At 38.6% G+C, this 17,555-nt stretch overlaps 1 protein-coding gene across 2 annotated transcripts in view; it reads right to left on the reverse strand.

Moving 5' to 3' along the window:
* The window catches only part of Siae (sialic acid acetylesterase), a 34,936-nt gene that overhangs the window by 16,149 nt on the left and 1,232 nt on the right, over positions 1-17,555 (reverse strand). Inside the window, exons 2-4 of one of the 2 annotated variants that reach the window (XM_047519591.1) lie at positions 14,882-15,043; positions 7,352-7,527; positions 2,884-3,022 (exon numbers count right to left, since the gene is read on the reverse strand). In XM_047519591.1, coding sequence (XP_047375547.1) covers positions 2,884-3,022; positions 7,352-7,527; positions 14,882-15,043 — 477 coding nt within the window. Of the gene's footprint in view, positions 1-2,883; positions 3,023-7,351; positions 7,528-13,188; positions 13,258-14,881; positions 15,044-17,555 lie in introns of those variants that run through there. The other variant, XM_047519592.1, reaches the window with a different exon arrangement.

A 17,555-nucleotide genomic window follows, 5' to 3' on the forward strand; every position in this document is an offset into this window, starting at 1 on the left:
AATCCAAAGTTATTAAAGACCTCCTGGTTTGGCCCTCTGAAAGATCCAAACTCAACACAGTATAATGCTGGAACTCCAAAAGTCGATAGTAGAATAGTAGAAATTCAAATCAATTAAAATTGATTGAGCACCTATTATGTGTGAGGAACTACTGAATGGTTGGGATACAACAAGGAAAGAGATCGGAAGAGACTTCTCTTCTTAGGTTTGCAGTTTACAGAATAAGACAAGTATTCCACTGAATAAAATACAAGGCAAAATACATTAAGTGCCTCAAAAGATACAAATAAGTATTAAGGAATTTTAGTACCAAATAAAAAATGTTAAATAAAAGGCAGATCATAAAAAGCCTAATAAAGACTCACCACCATGGGCTGAGGAGATAGCTCAGTCGGTAGAGTACTTGCCTTGCAAGCACAAAGCCCTGGGTTCGATCCCCAGCACCGCAAAAAAAAAAAAAAAAAAAAAAAGACTCACCACCTCCCTTGTGCTTCCATAATCCCAATACCTAGCTCTATCACTATACTTCACTACAATAACCAACTCAGGGTTTCCCTTACCCACTACACCATTAGCCACCTGAAGGCAGGGCTTCATCTTCCTCACATCTGTATCATCAAAGTCTAGGACATAATAAAGAGTCAGTAACCATGTATTGGCTGTGGTAGCTGGTTTAAGGTGGATCACTGGTTGGTAAGTAGAGGATAACAGTAACTAGGAGACCTAAAGGGAGTGGAGAGCCTTGAAGGATAGACAGAAATTTAATAAGCAGAGCTATGATTCCAGGCAGGAGGGAAAAAAAACCTGTTAAAAGGCATGTGTAATAGGAAATAGTCTGAAAGCATTTGACTGAAGCAGAGATTTAAAAAGAATAGTGAAGGTAAGTCTGGAGGGGAGGCTGGAACTACATCTTGAAGTAAAGAAAATTGAAAACAACTAGAAAATGAGAGTGTGTGGCAAGCAGATTTGAATGCCAAATATGTGCACAGCCTGATCTCTGCAACCTACAAATATGTACCCACCCATGGCTAAAGGACTTTGTAGATGTGATTAGGGTTAAGGAGATTGAGACAGGGAGAGTGTTCTGATCAACCAGTTGGGTCAAATCTAATTACATGAGTCGTTAAAGTCAGAGAACCCTTTCCTAGGTGCAGCCAGAGCAATGTGCCAACAGAAGAGGAAGAAGAGATTCTAAATGTGGGAGAGACTTGACCCACTATGCTCTTCCCCTGAGATGCACATTGCCTCTTTCAGGTTATTACTGAAATGTCACCTTTCTCAACTGGGACTCCCCTGGTCACTCTAAATTGCAGGCACTACCCCATCCCAACTTAACCTTCCCTACCCATCCTTCCATATGGCCTCCTTTCCCTGGGGTATTTTGTTGATTTACTTTTGTCTCACTAGCACACATAATCATCTAACCTATCCCATGATATCCAAATTTATTCAGTCTCTGAGCTCAGAGAGCAAGAGGAAATTCAGATAGCAAGGTATTATAATTGTCCAAATCTGATTGATTCCTGAGTTTTAGATAATACAAAATAAGAGTTCATAGAGCAAAAAGTTATCCAAAAATTAACCTGAATCAGTTCTGTTCCAGAGCTCTTATAGGGAGAGTCCAGACAGTATGAGACAGAATATGTGATTTACTAAGTATTCATTTTCCATATTCCTTCACACTACAACCTAAGTACCATAAGATCAGGTGTTTTTGCCTTTTACTGACCACTACACCCACAGTAATTAGAACAATGCCTCACCCACAGGGGCAACTCAGATATTTGCTGAATACATTAACTCTTGAAAATGTAGGAAAAACTGAGGTCACCAAGGTAAAGCATATACAGACAGAAAAGAAAGGGACCTAGGGGGGCTGGGGAGATAGCTCAGTCGGTAGAGTGCTTGCCTTGTAAGCACAAGGCCCTGGGTTCGATCCCCAACACCCAAAAAAAAAAAAAAAAAGAAAGGGAGCTAGGAAGAACACAGGAACCATATTTGAAGGAAGGTATTAGAAAAGCAACGAACAGGGAGGGAGATGACAAAGGTGATATAGAAAAAGGAAGTACCATGCAAGCTAGGAGGAACATGCAGTGTCTAGCAGGGGTGGTCCACAGAGGTCTATGGAGTTCAGAATGAGAAGAGTAGTAATCTCAAGGTGAACAAATTGTTGAGGTGGAAGCAGAAACTAGATTATAAAGGACCCATGGCAAGGTCGTGAAAAGGATGAAAACAAAAGATGTTCTAGAAAGGTATAACAAAGCAAAGGAGAGAGATGAGGCTTCATGAGAAGGATGTTTGTTATGTTCAACTTTCTTTGTTACAATAAAAGGTTACACTCTATGAGCAGGGATGTGTCTGTCTTAGTCACTGCTGTGTCCTTGGGGGCTAGCACAGAGCTTGACACTGAGGAGGCATGAAATAAAAGATTCTGTGATGAATGGACAGTGGGGACGAGAACTGAGCCTAGGGATAAGAGAAGGCCCTAGAAGAAGTAAGAGCCATCAGAATTAGCCCTGAAGGGACACCAGTCAGTTGTCCTCAAACACAGAAAAGAAAGAAGAGAAGAGAATACAGAGGGTCAAGGCAATAGAGAGAGATACTAGCACAGCAAATGCTGAATAGCCTCAATATTTTCACCAAAGTTGAAGGAAGAGTCTTTTCTTCATCATGAGGGGGAAGGTTTATTGGAGTCTTGGGAAAACACATGTGCATCAGTGACCATCAGGAATAGGATGAAGAATCAAGAACAAATAAGTAAAAGGATAACTCAGTAATAATAGATAAGAACCAAATTGGGCTTACAGATTATAAGTGGGGCTTCCACGTATAGTGCTAACCCATCATTTAATAGACAGTAAATGCTGAAGTGCTTTTACGTACCAGAGGTGGGCTTAGACCATGACAAGTCCACCGCATCAAGGTCCTCCAGCTCCTGCTCTGCCTGAACGAGTGAGACAGAGAGGATGCGAACAGACTCATACGCAGCAGTATTGGACAGCTCCCTTGTAGCATTAAGTATCTAAAAGAGAAAGTGAAATGTCATTTAACCTAGTGGGTGGTGAACTGGCCTGCAGCCTCTTAGGAAATACTTCCAACCCACTGAGTTTCTTCTGAGTCTTCAATACACTGAGATTAAACAAAATAACCAAAACTGGTAGTGTGATGGACTGAACCACCTTGATCCACTTTGACTAAAAGAGACCATGAAGAATCATGTTCCAAAGAGGATTTGAATATAACAAACCCTGTGATCTTAGGAAGCAGGTCTATGATAGACAAAAGGAGGTATGCAATGCTTTAGGCTAAAGAATATTGACTATCAAGTAGAGACCACTGTGATATCTTGAAACTAAAATATTTCTGCTCTCAAAGAGTATCTGATAGTGCAAAGCCATGGCAAGTAACTTATTTTAAAAAATGGTGCTTGGAGAGCCTATGTGGAGCCAAAAAGGCCATGGGGAAGTAGATTCATATAATCCAAAAAAAGTATATTCAAAAGAAACACACCTAGGAAATGATAGCTGAAACATACTGGACTCAATCTCACAGTCCTTTCCTTTCTCATCTTGTCCTGCTAAATCACCAGAGGAAAGCATGGGTGCATGGCAACCTGAAAGGCGGTGTTCAGGGTAACAATTTGGAACAGTCCCAAGAATTTAAACAAAGAAGAAGGTGGTCCAAAGATATATCAGGTTCTCCTAAATCATTTATGAATCCTCATCAGTTACCAAGAATATGACAGGAGTGGCTTAGGGCTTTTCTGGACAAGAATATGTGCACTATATTGAGTAGTTTATTCATTAGTCCTATTAAACCCTATTCTTCTATGAGGTACACATGCCATTTCCTTAAATCCTGATTTTTTTTTAGTTAAGATTTTCCTTTATTTTAAAAAGAACAGATCGGCAATATCTTGCTTTGCTTTTTTAGTTATGTATTTTCTTCTGAGTCTTCCTCATCCCCCTGGACCAGTCCTGCTTCTCCCAAAACAATGAGCCAAAGGAGTGTGAGGAAGCCCAGTTACCATTAGCCCCAGGGAACAGGCGCTCCAGCTGAGTCTGGATGGCCACAGCAAGGAGGACAGAAGGCTGGGATACTTTCCATTGGCCTCCAGCCACAGAGTGTGCAGCTGGCTCACTCTCCCTCCCACCCACCATGGAGAATACAGCTGGCCCTCCAGCCCACAGTGGAAAAGAAATGATGGAGCAGCCAGGGTGCCCCCACGGAGAATTTCATTGAAATGTGCTGCCCCTAGAATCGTCTTTTGACTTGCCACTGAGCCTGCTGTGGCCAGTGAGATGGCCAGAAGCAAATCAAATGGCTCTTTGGGTCACGGTGGGAACCCTGGCCTGAAATGCCTTCTGAGTAGCAGCAGCTCCAGCCTGTCCAGGTTACTGCTCTTTCCACTTTCAGGACAGATTATACATGGTCTCAGGAAAATTCCACAGGAAATCCAAGCCTGTTCCTTCAGGATCCTGCCTGGCAAGGTTAATGTGAAATAAACATTCAAGAGTAAAAACAAGCTAATGCACTCACAGTACATTCTGGCAGGGAAATTATTTTTCAGAAGTAAGTACCTGTAAAAAAGTCGCCTCCCTTGAAATTCAGTTCTGCACTAAGCACGAAGGATCATATGTTGCTTCCATGGAAACAGTGGATGAAACTGCTTTCATCCTCTCCACCCACACTAGCTTCCGCACTGACTGGGAACTCAAGCGCCTCATGGCAATGAGATGCCAGCTTGGGGAGGCAGCATGGGAGAACATGCTACTTGTCTTTTAGACTCGTTGCTAACGATTAGTGTACTGCCAGGCCAACGGAGTCAGAGTGGCTGGCATTCTCCTGTATTGTTACCAGCATATGGAACTGGATCCAAAACATTGCCTGGAAAACTTCCATTTTCAAACTCACACTTTTGTATTATTTCAAGCCAGAACTTGAAAACCACAGAAAGTGTTAACAAAAATGGGGGTGGGGAAAATTTTCCTGCTATAGCCGATGACAATCACTTCTGAAACTGGTAGCCTTTCCCAATATTACTAGGCCTTTTTGATGGAAGCATTTCCTCAGGGATATTGGCAGCTAACTTAGGAATAAAGAGATTTCAGGAAGATTTTCATTTAAATGACACTTGGTTTCCCTGCTGATGAAAGGGGAAACCTTACTCCATCTGCTGAGATCAGATTTCATCTCATCAAACACCTCAGTGTAATTATTTTTCTACCAAGTATTTAAATGAGGATGTAAATGAAGATCAAGGTATTTGAAGTCATTAACGCTGCTGAGGCTGAGGGAGAGCACTGCTGCCTCTCCAGGGACCAGACCGTTCGCCATCAAAGCAGCTGCTCACTGGTGTTCATTTTGTAACCTTTATACCACATTCTTGAATTAATGAAGACGCGTCAAGAATCTATTTCCTCAGAGAATCTTGGCATGGGGTCTGCATGTGGGAGCAAGGCATGCATGTGAGAGCATGCAAACGTGAATGTGTATGTGCACACACATGAATGCACATGAAGGACAGAGAAAATTACTGACTTAAAAGAATTTGGAGATTCTGTAAGTTACTTTATATTCTACTACAGCATAATATAGTAATCCTAAAGTTGACATAATAACTATAAAGAAGCCAGTTATCAAAACTCCTATGAATCTTTTATTGAGATATGATACCAGCCCTTCCCTTCTGGATTTTAATTTCTCTACTGGTAAAGTAAAAATATGGGGAGTGCCAAGCTATGGAGAAATGGGTTTCCTGTCTGACAATGGCCATCTTTTTCTAAACCTAACAAGAAATAGCCAAGTCTTAAGACCTACCCTGACTTAGGAGGCAACAGATGAACATTTAGATTTTTCTCCATTTATAAACATCTCACTCAGTGTTATAAATAACATTCAATTTTAAAATTCCACTTTACCCTAACAAGATGGGCATACAATCTGCCATTTCCTTCTTTGAATGTGAAAAGTGTATGTTATAGTGAGAATTTTACCTCCTCAGAAAAGTCACATGGGAGGGAGGAAAAGATACGCAGTGTCTGATGCAAGCTTGAGTGCATGATTGTGGCGGGGAGATCTGTAGGGGGAAAAGAAGCAAAAGGAATAAAGGGGAATCATGTATCCTTCTAATCAAAATATAAGATTCTACAGACTGTTAAGAGACTAGAAAACTTGGCTTTCAATACCATCAGCACTTAAATTCTGTCTTGCAAACCAAGTGCATGGTTTAAAATAAAAAATTTACACTTGGATATTTCAGATGGAATCTTTTTTCTGTTCCCCTACATCTCAGAGCTCACAGCCCTAGCTTAGTACAGAATATGCTTAAGAGTAAATTCTAGGCAGAAAGAATGTGTTTACTCCTAACAATCAAGATCTCATTTAGCTTGACAGAAATTGGGATGGAATTCCTTGGCATAGGCTGCTATTGAGAAAGTGACTATATAGATACAAACAGATCTGGTCCATGCCTTTCTGTGCAAACATGGAACTGTAATTAGAGCATTAAGGAAATTACTGTTTTCCTCAGTGAGTTAACAGCAATTCCTCTATACAAAATCAGGCTTTCTATCAAGAAATAAAACTTCAATTTTATGTCCATTCAACTAAACTAAAAGAGTCCAAAGTTCAGCACAATGAGCATTTTGATTCAAAGTTTTCCATATATTTAAGTAAGGCAAGGAGTAAGAAAAATAAAATATTGGTTAGGAAAATATAAATATGAGAATTTAGAGTCTGAATTAGAAAACTAATGATGATATAAAGTAGATATGTCCAAAGCAAGATCTTTTCTAGTAGCATTATTTAGTAATAGGTTTTAAAAAAAAAAAAAAAAAGCTATGGAAGAAGAAACTATAAGGAATAGTAACTAGAGAAGCAAAATAAGAAATTCTAATCTGAAAGGATTCATATAAAAAAAATTTAAAGAGAACTGAATTGAGATCATGATCTAATTATAGAGATTTTTAAACCTCAAATTTAAATATTTCTCAAAGATGCGAAAGTGGATAATGAAGGAAGTAAAAAAATAAAATAAAAATCAACTGGAAAAAAAACTTCAGATTTGGAGAAAGAGCTAGGGAAAACAGTAACATTTCCAAGTTCTAAATCCATTAAAGCAAACAAAGCATAGAAACATATTAGTGCCAATCAATTACTGCCAATTTAATCAGTGACTTAACTATTAAGGTTGTTAAATTAATTAACACATGAAAGCACTTAGAACAGATCTTGGCACATGGTAAATACTTAATAGAAACAGCCTTCCTTCTCATGTTGTACCCTTCTCTTAACTTCTTTGTCTTTATCATCAACATTATTTATTATTGCAGAGACTCTGAACCATTACCTGTAATACAGTCATTTGCATATTACTCTGCCCACTGCAAAGCCAGACATCTCCAAATAAGATATCATGGACTTTCGAGGTAATATTTCTTGTCCCAGAATTCTGTTGTGCCATCAATTCAAAAGGTCCACCAGGCTTCATAGGATCCAGTACCACCATCCAAGTATTAGAGGGTGCTGAAATAACAACAGGTGTCCAAGGAATTAATCAATCACTTCAAATGAAATTAAAGCCCAATTATACTCATTTATAGCTGTTCCCAGCCTCTGTGATAAACTGTATTCAAAGCTATAAAGATTGGCCATATTTCAGAAAAAGGGATGGAACTGACAAGAGAAGCAGCATTTTTATCCTTAATCTGTACCAATCCCTTCTTATTTTTAACTGAAGCATTTACAAGAAAAATAAGTTGCCCAGTTATAATCCTAAATGAGGACAGACAAAAATATACACAGATTAAAATTCAAGGGAATTTACTAAAAAAAAAAAAAAAAAAACAGAAATTCTTGTTACACTATCCAACTGTCAATATTAACATAATCTAATCTTCTCTGTACACCCAAACTAACTTGTAATCATCCAATCAAATGTGAGCACAGATTAGAGAAAAATCACTTATAATCTGAAACTTCCCCTGAGAGTGCAATCACCCTTGTTATGAACCTCCACCTCCTCTCATGTTCCTAACAACAATAAATACCACCAGTAGTGCTGGGTTCTCCTGCAAACAGGAGCATGAAGAAATTGATGCATCAAAAATCAGCGGGACAAAAATAGGAGACCAATAGTGTAGAGGAAGGGAATTGAGATGATGGGAGGAGGGAAGGGCATGGAATGAAATCTACCAAACTATGCTGTGTCCATGTATGAATTTACCACAATGAATTTTATATATGTGTAACATAATATATGTATATATATATATATGTATATATGTATGTATTACATATATAACAGATATATACACATATATAATAGATATAGCTATATAATTATAATGCATTAATTAAAACAACAATAATAATATAAGGGAGATCAATAGAATAGATCAAGCAGATCAAAGAGGGAAAGGGAAGACATTGTGAAAGAGATCAAATCATGTTACCCGCAAGTATGAATGACACGATGAATCCAATATTATGTATAATTACAATGCACCAAGAAGAAAGAAAGCAGAAGACACAAATTAACCTATGAAAAAATATTTTGATTTATTCAATTAAATATTTTCAGAGTCCTTCACAAGACTTAATATGTTTGGACTCAATTAGGAAACTGAGAAGCTATCTAAAACCCTATTTCAGACATTCATAGCCTTTTCCTTAGAAACACCCATCACCAACATCTTCCTACTTCTAAAACACACTGCAGGGGTCACCACTGCCAACATCATACTCAGAGACTTAGGCAAATACCTTCAAAATAATAAAATTATGCCTAAAAGGATGAAGCAATGAGCAAAGTTGAAGAAATCAGAGTAGAAAAATAGAGAAATGAACAAGTTAAAATAAATATTTTTTCAAAGAATATGAACTGATTTATAATACCCATCAGATCAATGTTAATGTGAAGGAAAAGAATGGTAAAAACTGGAAACAGCATGCTGAAGTTATTATACCCAACCCATGAGAAATAATAATTATAAAAATACCATCCAAGTACTATGTAACACTATGTGCTACACACTGTGCAGTTCTTTCTAATCAGCAAAAACTAAGCAGAAACAAAAGGTGCCCACATGCATATAAGGAGATTAGCAAAATCCTAAATCATAAAGGATGACTTTCCTGGAGGAAATGTCCAAAAACCCACGAGGTATCAGTGAAAGGATGCATATTTGCTCCTCTGGAAAGCATAATCCACTGAGCTTGCAACTGCCATCTCTAGGAGGTCAATTAAGCCCAGAACCAAATGTTCACAATTGTTTTTCTATCACCAATAGCGAGACATCAAAATATTAAATGTATAAGTCACCTAAACCAGAAAAATCACTGTTTTGGAAACAGTGGGCAGCTAGTACAGATTGTGTCGCACAGGTGTGATATGCTCCGTATGGCTTACACTTCTGAGCAGGCAGACGCTCCAATCTGTCCTAATAGTCTTGCCAAGGTCTTTCCAGGCTTCCTGTACTGACATATCTCACTAAAAGCTCTGTCCTTCTGCCACCAACATTACTCACATAAGGTGATGGGGTCAACCCCCAGAAAATCCAGGATAGGACTATTTCTTAGCCTTTCACTACTATACAACATATTCCTAGTTACTGCTGTTAATTAGGGATTTACCCTTGACCTCAATCCAGGCCACATGGCAGGTGAAGAAAACTACCCTTACCAGAACTTCTGGAAAGTTTTACTGCCCAAGAATAAAAAGACCAGAAGGGAGTGGGAATATGAATAATTTGAGTAAAACATGGCAATTTCAATCTAATACAGCTGGAAGGTGGGCTCCCTGTTGAGCCTAGAGCCTCAGGGGAAAACAGCATTAAGACCTGAGCCCAGGTCTTAACCTGCTTTTGACATCTTCAAAGACCCCAGAAGACTTCCTTCTATGTAAAAGTCACAGAGTTTCAAAGGGAACTGACTGGTCCTTGGATTACCAGGTCAAGACTGGATGACCAAAGGCCAGTGAAGTTCAGTTAAGAGGTTTTAGAAGCTCTGCTGACTATCAAGCCCACCACTTTGAGTACAAATAATAAAACTGAGCCACTGACCACAAAGAGTTCGCCATCATTACATGCCAAGTTCACCATCCAGCTGGTTTTCTGCTGATCCTGATAAGATTTCTGAGCCTTAGTTGGACTGGTTCCTCTGTCAGGATCCAAACACTTGCTATCTTGTTATGCCTTTTACCAATCCTGGCCCAGGTGTCTGTAAATTCTAATTTTTGTTGCAAATCTCTGTTCCTTTGCATTCTTTCTTCTACCATCTAGGAAGATTAATTTCCTTTCTTCATTATACAGCTACTTAAGAGTGCTTACCATAAGCCTGGCACTCCATCAAGTAAATGTCAGAAAATAAACCCCAGTCCCGGGTTACACTGATGAGAAAGCCATGCAATTTGACTAGGGCTTTATGTTTTCATGTGTAACAGCATATTTTGTGGCCTATTTCTTACTGTTGCTCTTCATATTCCAGCCAAGGACATAAGTGAAAAACTATGTAATCTCCATCTTCTCTCCATTTCCCCAATTAATTGCAACTTCAAAATGAGAACAGCAAACAATCAAAGGAAAAAAATGAAAATAATTTGCTCAGAGACACGATTAGTCATAAAGTGCTTTCTTGCTTTTTCTTTTTGCTATTCACATCAGATGTTAATTATTTTGGAGGTTATTGTGCCAAAATCTCGGATGCCAAGAAAGAGAAAAAGAAAAATTATCCATGACCTTTGCCTTCCCAAGAGGAAAAACATAGAGCTGAAAGAAGCAGCCCTATTCACTGCTCCTCACAGAATCCTGGATTTTCACCAACTACAAAGTGGTTCAGTGGTTTTGGGAAGTGGCTTGAAGGTGAAGGTTTATTGCCTAAACCATCCCTTATTACTTTTCTTTCAATAAAATTGCTCATGCAAGTTACTTCAACTACAGCATGGCTGTGGCAGACACCCCTTACGGTGACCTCCAAAGTCACAGACTTACATTATCCCCTCCCTTCAAGAGCAAAAAGAATCTGTGATTTGCTTCGAACCAAAAGAAAACAGCAAAGATGAGATGTCACTCTTGTGATTAGGTTATGTTATATGGAAAAGGTGAAGGGAGTTTACAGATGTAATTAAAGTCCCTAATCAGTTAACTTTCAGTGAATAAAAGGGGAGATTATCCTGGGTAGGCCTGACTTACCAAGGTGGGCCTTTTAATAGAGGGTTCAGAGGTCAGATTTGAAGCCACAGAGATGCTGCCATGAAGTCTGCCCCTCAGGGAAATTAATTCTGCCAGCAACCTTAGGGGGCTTGAACCTGGATCACTCAACAGTCACACCTCCAGCTAAGAACACAGCCTGATCTTGACTTCAGCCTGGTGAGAACTGAGCTGAAAACATAGCTCCACCATGGCCAGGCCATGGACATACAGAAATTGTGAGAGAATGAAGGTGTGTTATTTTAAAAGGACCTAAGTCCATGGTAATTTATTATGTAATGTAAAAAACTAGTATGCATGCTACCACTGCAAGCAGTGCAAGCAGGGGTGGGGAGAGGTTTTGGATTTTTGTGTGTTTCTCTTGTATACTTTTTTTTTTTGTGGTGCTGGGGATTGAACCCAGGGTCTTGTGCATGCAAGGTTTTTTGTGTTTCTCTAAGAGAAGATTAATCTTTTTTCCTCAATCATGATGACAAATACAGACAGATAACACCCTCATTTGACCATCTGCATACACACATGCGCGCGCACACACACACACACACACACACACACACACACACCCTGCTAGGTTTGTTAAAGTGAGATGATACCTATTCTCCCCAGCTTTATTCCTTCTGTCTGCATTACTTGACAACAAGGTTTGAACAGACCCAGTAAGTGACCACATTTGTATCATCTTTCAGGTATTTATTTTCCCAATGCTTAAGTGTCAGTCTGCTGGACAAAAACCTACATGTTGTTAAACTCCACTATGTTTTGGGTCCCTAGAGGATTACAGGTAACAAATACAAGTAAAAGTTAAGAGGTAGACCAAGTGGGATATTGAGATAGTCTGACAGAAAATCCCAGAGTCCTCATCAAAATTTAAGAGAGAATCCAACTGTTCAATATCCCCTGGAGTGTCTCTTTTGAGGGGCATTTTTTGTCTGCACTATGAATTTTCTTACATGTCTACCTTCCTTATTCCAAATAATGTTTTATTCATTTTTATTCATGGGCAGAACAGAGAAAGATGCCCACAGAAGTAGGTTTTCTGACCTCTATAAACTAAAATACCTTTATTCTTTACCAAGTAAATGTGGGAATTCTGATAAATTGATCTACCACCACTGCCAATAACATCAACCCCTTTTCCTGTGAAATTATCAACAGTCCATGAATCACTTGATTACCTTAAGTCTGTTGGTTATTTTAATTCCAAAGAACATATCACTTTACAGTGAGGCAACTGGAGCATTATTTGAGCCTAAACCACTAAATATGAAAGGACAACATGAGAGAATGAGCTTCTGAGAGATGGGCACTGTTTTCATCCTTCTTTATATTTTCCTATGATTTCTGTGACAGTGTTTTATATGCACTACGCCCTTGATAGATGTTTATAGAATTGAACTTAAGATGAATTAGCAGGTTTGCAATCACTATAAATAAAAAAGGAAGTTCATCTCTGAATGATTACATTTGATGCCTTCCCATCACCACCTACCCTCCAGCTTCATCTCTGCCCACCTCAGATATTAACCCTGAAACAGTCAAGAGGGGGTAAAAACTCTAAAAATAACACTAAGAACAATCTTTAAAACTGAAACGCTATCTAATACCATGTGCTCTCTGTATCTATCTACAGTATTATGCAGTCTCTGTCTCTTGGATAATTATTGGTAACATTATTAGCACCAATAAAACCCCATTTCTTATTTTTAAACCATAGAAAATTTCTATAATCGATGTCATTTACTGAAAGGGCCACTTTTTGCACACAAAGCTGCTCATTTCTAAGAGGAACACAGCACAAACAGAAAGCACTAGTCCTGGAATTCTTCATTTTCAGCACATCCTGTGTTACCAGTAGCATTTAGATCAACAGACAACCATGCCTCAATCAGCTTCAGTTTCCCTTTCAGGTCTCTTAATTCTACCCAACAACAATCTTACCTTAAAAAGTCTTAAAAATCCAAGAGTTAGAAGTTCTTACCTTGCATCTATGCCTGGCATGCAGTATTTTCAAATGCTTGCTGAATGAAAATTTGCTGGAATATGAAAACAACATCACTGGGTCTGGAAGACTCTGGATTAGATCATCAGTTCTGTACTCTGACAAAACTAACAAGGCCATCCTTGTTTTTAGGGGCCAGGAAAATTTCCACCAGCTTCCTTGTCACATGTATACTCTAATTGCTGAAAACCACCAATTCGTATGTTAACTCCAACACCCTCCTCCCCCAGTAGTCTCTTACTTGCCTCACTGTCAGTTCCACATTCCCAAGTTCTAGGGCTACCTCGTATGACCCAGCCCTGAGCACACCATTCTGTATCTGGCAACTTCTAGCTTTGCCTCATCCACACTATCTTCTACATCTTCATCTCTTCTAGAAAGAGATCCCTTTATGATATCTCCCTGCTCATGAAAGCTGCTAGTTCTCATCTTTTTGACCATCAATCCTCATGGCTACTCTTTTGGGTCAAGCCCTCATCTTGTATTGGCTGGATAATATAATAACATGCTAACAAGTCCCACCACTGCTACCTATCTTACTGATCTCCAATCCACTTTCCACAGTACTTTCAAGGGGATCTTTCTAACATACCAATTTGATCAGGTTATTTTGCTGCTTAAAATGGATTGATCCAAAATAGAGAATTTACTAATTAGTAAAGACAAACAAGCCTCCCTACCTCCCCACCTCACCTTCCCAACCTCACCTCCTATTGTTATCCTCCACCAATCACTTACCTACCTGCCTGGCACTTCTCCAATGACTTGCCTCCACTCATGCCTCCAAGCTTTTGCCCCAACTTCTCCCTCTTTCTGGTCTGTCCTACCCATCTTTCAAGACTAGCCTCAGAACAAATTCTTTATCCCTACTACCATAAACATTTCCATACATTATGTCCTTCCTCATTGTAGTACTTATCACACATTATTTTCCTGTCTCCCCTAAATATATGAAGAGGACTTCATTAAGGGAGAAGCCATATCTGTTTTGCTCATCACTTTATCACCAGTACTCAGCACAGTATCTGGCACATAGTGAACACTCAATAAATAGTTGAGTGCCAACTAAATAATAATAGTAGTAGTAGTAACAATACCAAAAATGACTGCTAAAACTTATTCAGTACTTATGTGTCAGGCACTGTTCTAAGTACTTTACATATGTTAGTTCATTTTATCCTCAAAATAATCCAATAAGTATTATGACTATCTCCATTTCACATTTAAAGAAACCAAGACACAGATTTTTAATAACATGTCGTTAAATGACAACAATCAGAACCAAACCCAGTAAATTCTAGAGCCAAAGTTCTTAACCACACCTCTATAGTGCCAGAGTTAGATGTTTTTCTTCTATATTCCATGACAGTCCTATGTACATCTTCATCATAACATTCATCACAGCACTATATGACTTGGTATCAATTTGTATTGTTCCACAAGCTCTTCACAGAGACTTTGAGCCTTATTCTTCTCTGTATTCTCAGTTACTACCACATAGTAAATACTCAAATAACACTGATGAAAGGATGAATGGATAGATGGATGGATGGATGGAAAGATTGATGGATAGATAGATGACCTGGGGGGCAGGAGCATAAGCATTAATTTTCAGATAATCCAGCAGGTGGCAGAAGAAGACAATAGCTGAACAGAAGACAGGCTGCCTTACCTTTCACATGGGTCACTTTCTTCATAATGGTTTCTTGACCTTGGTACAAGGTCACTGTCACCATGGCTTCAGGTATACCAAAGCCCCAGATCACTGCTCCTGCAGGCTCCTTCTGCAGCACCATGTAATTATCGATGTATGAAGCAAAGCGAAAACCAATACCTAAAAAATCCAGCAGACAGGTACGTTATCTGGGAGATTCAGCACCAATTAGATCTGGTGAAACAGCAAAGAAAATACAGTCTATACCAAAGAATTCGAGTATATTCAAACCTTTTAATCTTCGAAAACGAGATCTTAAGTAAGTTAAGTAACTAGATCTTAATTAAGTAAGTGATAAAACAAGAACAGTTTCCAACAATCACATCATAATACATGATGACCTCTAACGAAACCAGTGTACCACAGCCTCTTTTCCTTCTCTCCCCTTCAGAGTTCTTGTTGATCTTCCTTTGCTCTCAGACTAGGCCCTAATACTTGACTACTTTCTCCCCCCAGATCACTAAAACGGTCCTTTCAATGTACCTCACAGATGATGTTTATAAGAAAAATAATCCACTTCTTTCCCTGACTTTCCATTACTACACCTACCCTTTAGTAGCTGGGAATAAAGAAGCAGTCCTATCTCCAACACAGCTTCTCTAATACCCCCCCACCGCCTTTTATCTCTTACCAATGTTAATTTCCTTCAAAGAATTTCCCTTATTATGGTTTTTTGACAACCCAGTACTGTATTTATGAATATTTTTGAAAAGTCTGCTTTTTTTTCAGGTAAATTCAGATAAATCAAAACACAAAAATAAGGTTAGTGAGAGACAAAAGGTCAAAGTGTCTAAAGAAAGGTCTTTTGTTACAATCTGCCCATTTCACAACCTAAATTACACAAAAAGAAAAGAGAAAGCACAACTGAAACTGTGGATTCTATTCTAGAGAGTCTCTAACAAAACTGAATAACTCACTTTAACAAGATCACTTCTATTTTTAACTTCCAGCCTATATCAAAGTATTTTTTAATAAAATCCAAATGATCTCTGTGAGTTCCTCATCAAAAATTTTAACATGGAAAATAATAAAACTTATATCCCAATTCATCTGAACAAAAAAGACCAAAAAAAGTCCCTAAAAGAAAATAATTGACAAAATTAAATTTAAGGGTTTTAAACAAAAAATGATAGGCAGGAAAAAGAATCAGAATTAACAAAGCTGACATTTTCCTTCCTGGAAGCTACAAATGATGACAGGCCCCTTAGGCTACACTTAATAGCAGTACAGCTAATGGGGTCTCCTACACAACCTTGGTGGCCTATTATACAGCTTTTGGAATTACAGCCCAGTCCTAAAGTCCTCAGCCAGCGCTCATGCTCCCCACCCCCACCCCCACCAGCTAGCTTGATCATGATACCTATGTGACAATCAGAGATCATCCAGAAGGCCTAACACGCTACAAATAACAGCTGCCATAAGCAAAACACTCTAAGAGACCACAACACCCCAGAATTGCATAAGCAGGTTGGCAGCCTGCTAAGGGAAGGGGGAGGCACATGTGTGGGAGGACCCTGTCTTGAGTGGGTACTTCACATGGAACAAAAACCAAAAATCAAAAGCATAAATAAGAGCTAAGTAGAGAGAAGGTAGGAGTAGCAGAATGGAGTGAAGAAAACTGGTTGCTATTTGCATATCTGAGTATGCAGCCAGTAGCCCATAGACTGGGGAAGTACCTTTTCAAGGCAGTCTGTGTTCACCAACATACACTTACTGAACATCTTTGTGCATGGCTATATTATGTTGGACTAAAGAATTTTAGAGGTAGAAAGTCTCTTTATAATCATGGTATTTAGTGATCAAAAAGTACTGACCAAGAGACTAAGACTTAAATAAATTAAGCAATTTTTAAAAATAACTTGCAAATTCGTTAATTCAACACATATTTATTGATTGATGCCTACCATGCACCAGGCACTATTTTAAGAATTAGGGATATAACAGTAAAAGAAAAAAATAGATTTAAAAAATCCTTATCAGCAAGGAGCTGACATTCTAGTAGGGAGCTTACTATGGCAAGCACAGGGCTAAAGACACTAGATATTAATCTTTGACAACTGGACTCAAATCACAATGTAGTTTATGGGAGGACTACTAGAAACTAAGTCACCTGATTCCAAAGTTAATGTAATTTCCACTTTGCCACAGATAATGATAGTAAATCAAGGAAAAATCATATTCCCTGTCCTTACAAGGTTCAAATTCCAACCTGATTAGAAAGTGGAACATGAAAGACCAAGGAATTGAGCAGTGGACTAAAAAATGAGGGAACAAGACTGGCAATTGCTCTTGTGTCAAACATAATACACATTTAACATTTGATTATTTTTCTTTAATTTCTCCCTTCATTTGGGAGCAGGAGTTAAAAAAAAAAAACAGGAATGAGTGCTTCAGGGAATAGACAGAAAACCATTACAAGTGGACTAACAAAATTAGGTTAGTGGTTACCTCTCATGGGGACCTGGCAGATGCACTGTGGAGGACAACACTGGCTCAATAAAACTCAGTGTTTTAGTTCTCAAATTGAGTGGTGAGTTCATGGGACATTTCGTTGATTCATTGTTACACCTCAAATATTACATGATAAACATTGGCAAAAAAGGATTAGGTGGTTTAAAGGAAAGACTGCAAA

This window comes from Sciurus carolinensis, chromosome 11, assembly GCF_902686445.1.
Source record: "Sciurus carolinensis chromosome 11, mSciCar1.2, whole genome shotgun sequence".
In the NCBI taxonomy this organism is placed as follows: domain Eukaryota; kingdom Metazoa; phylum Chordata; class Mammalia; order Rodentia; family Sciuridae; genus Sciurus; species Sciurus carolinensis.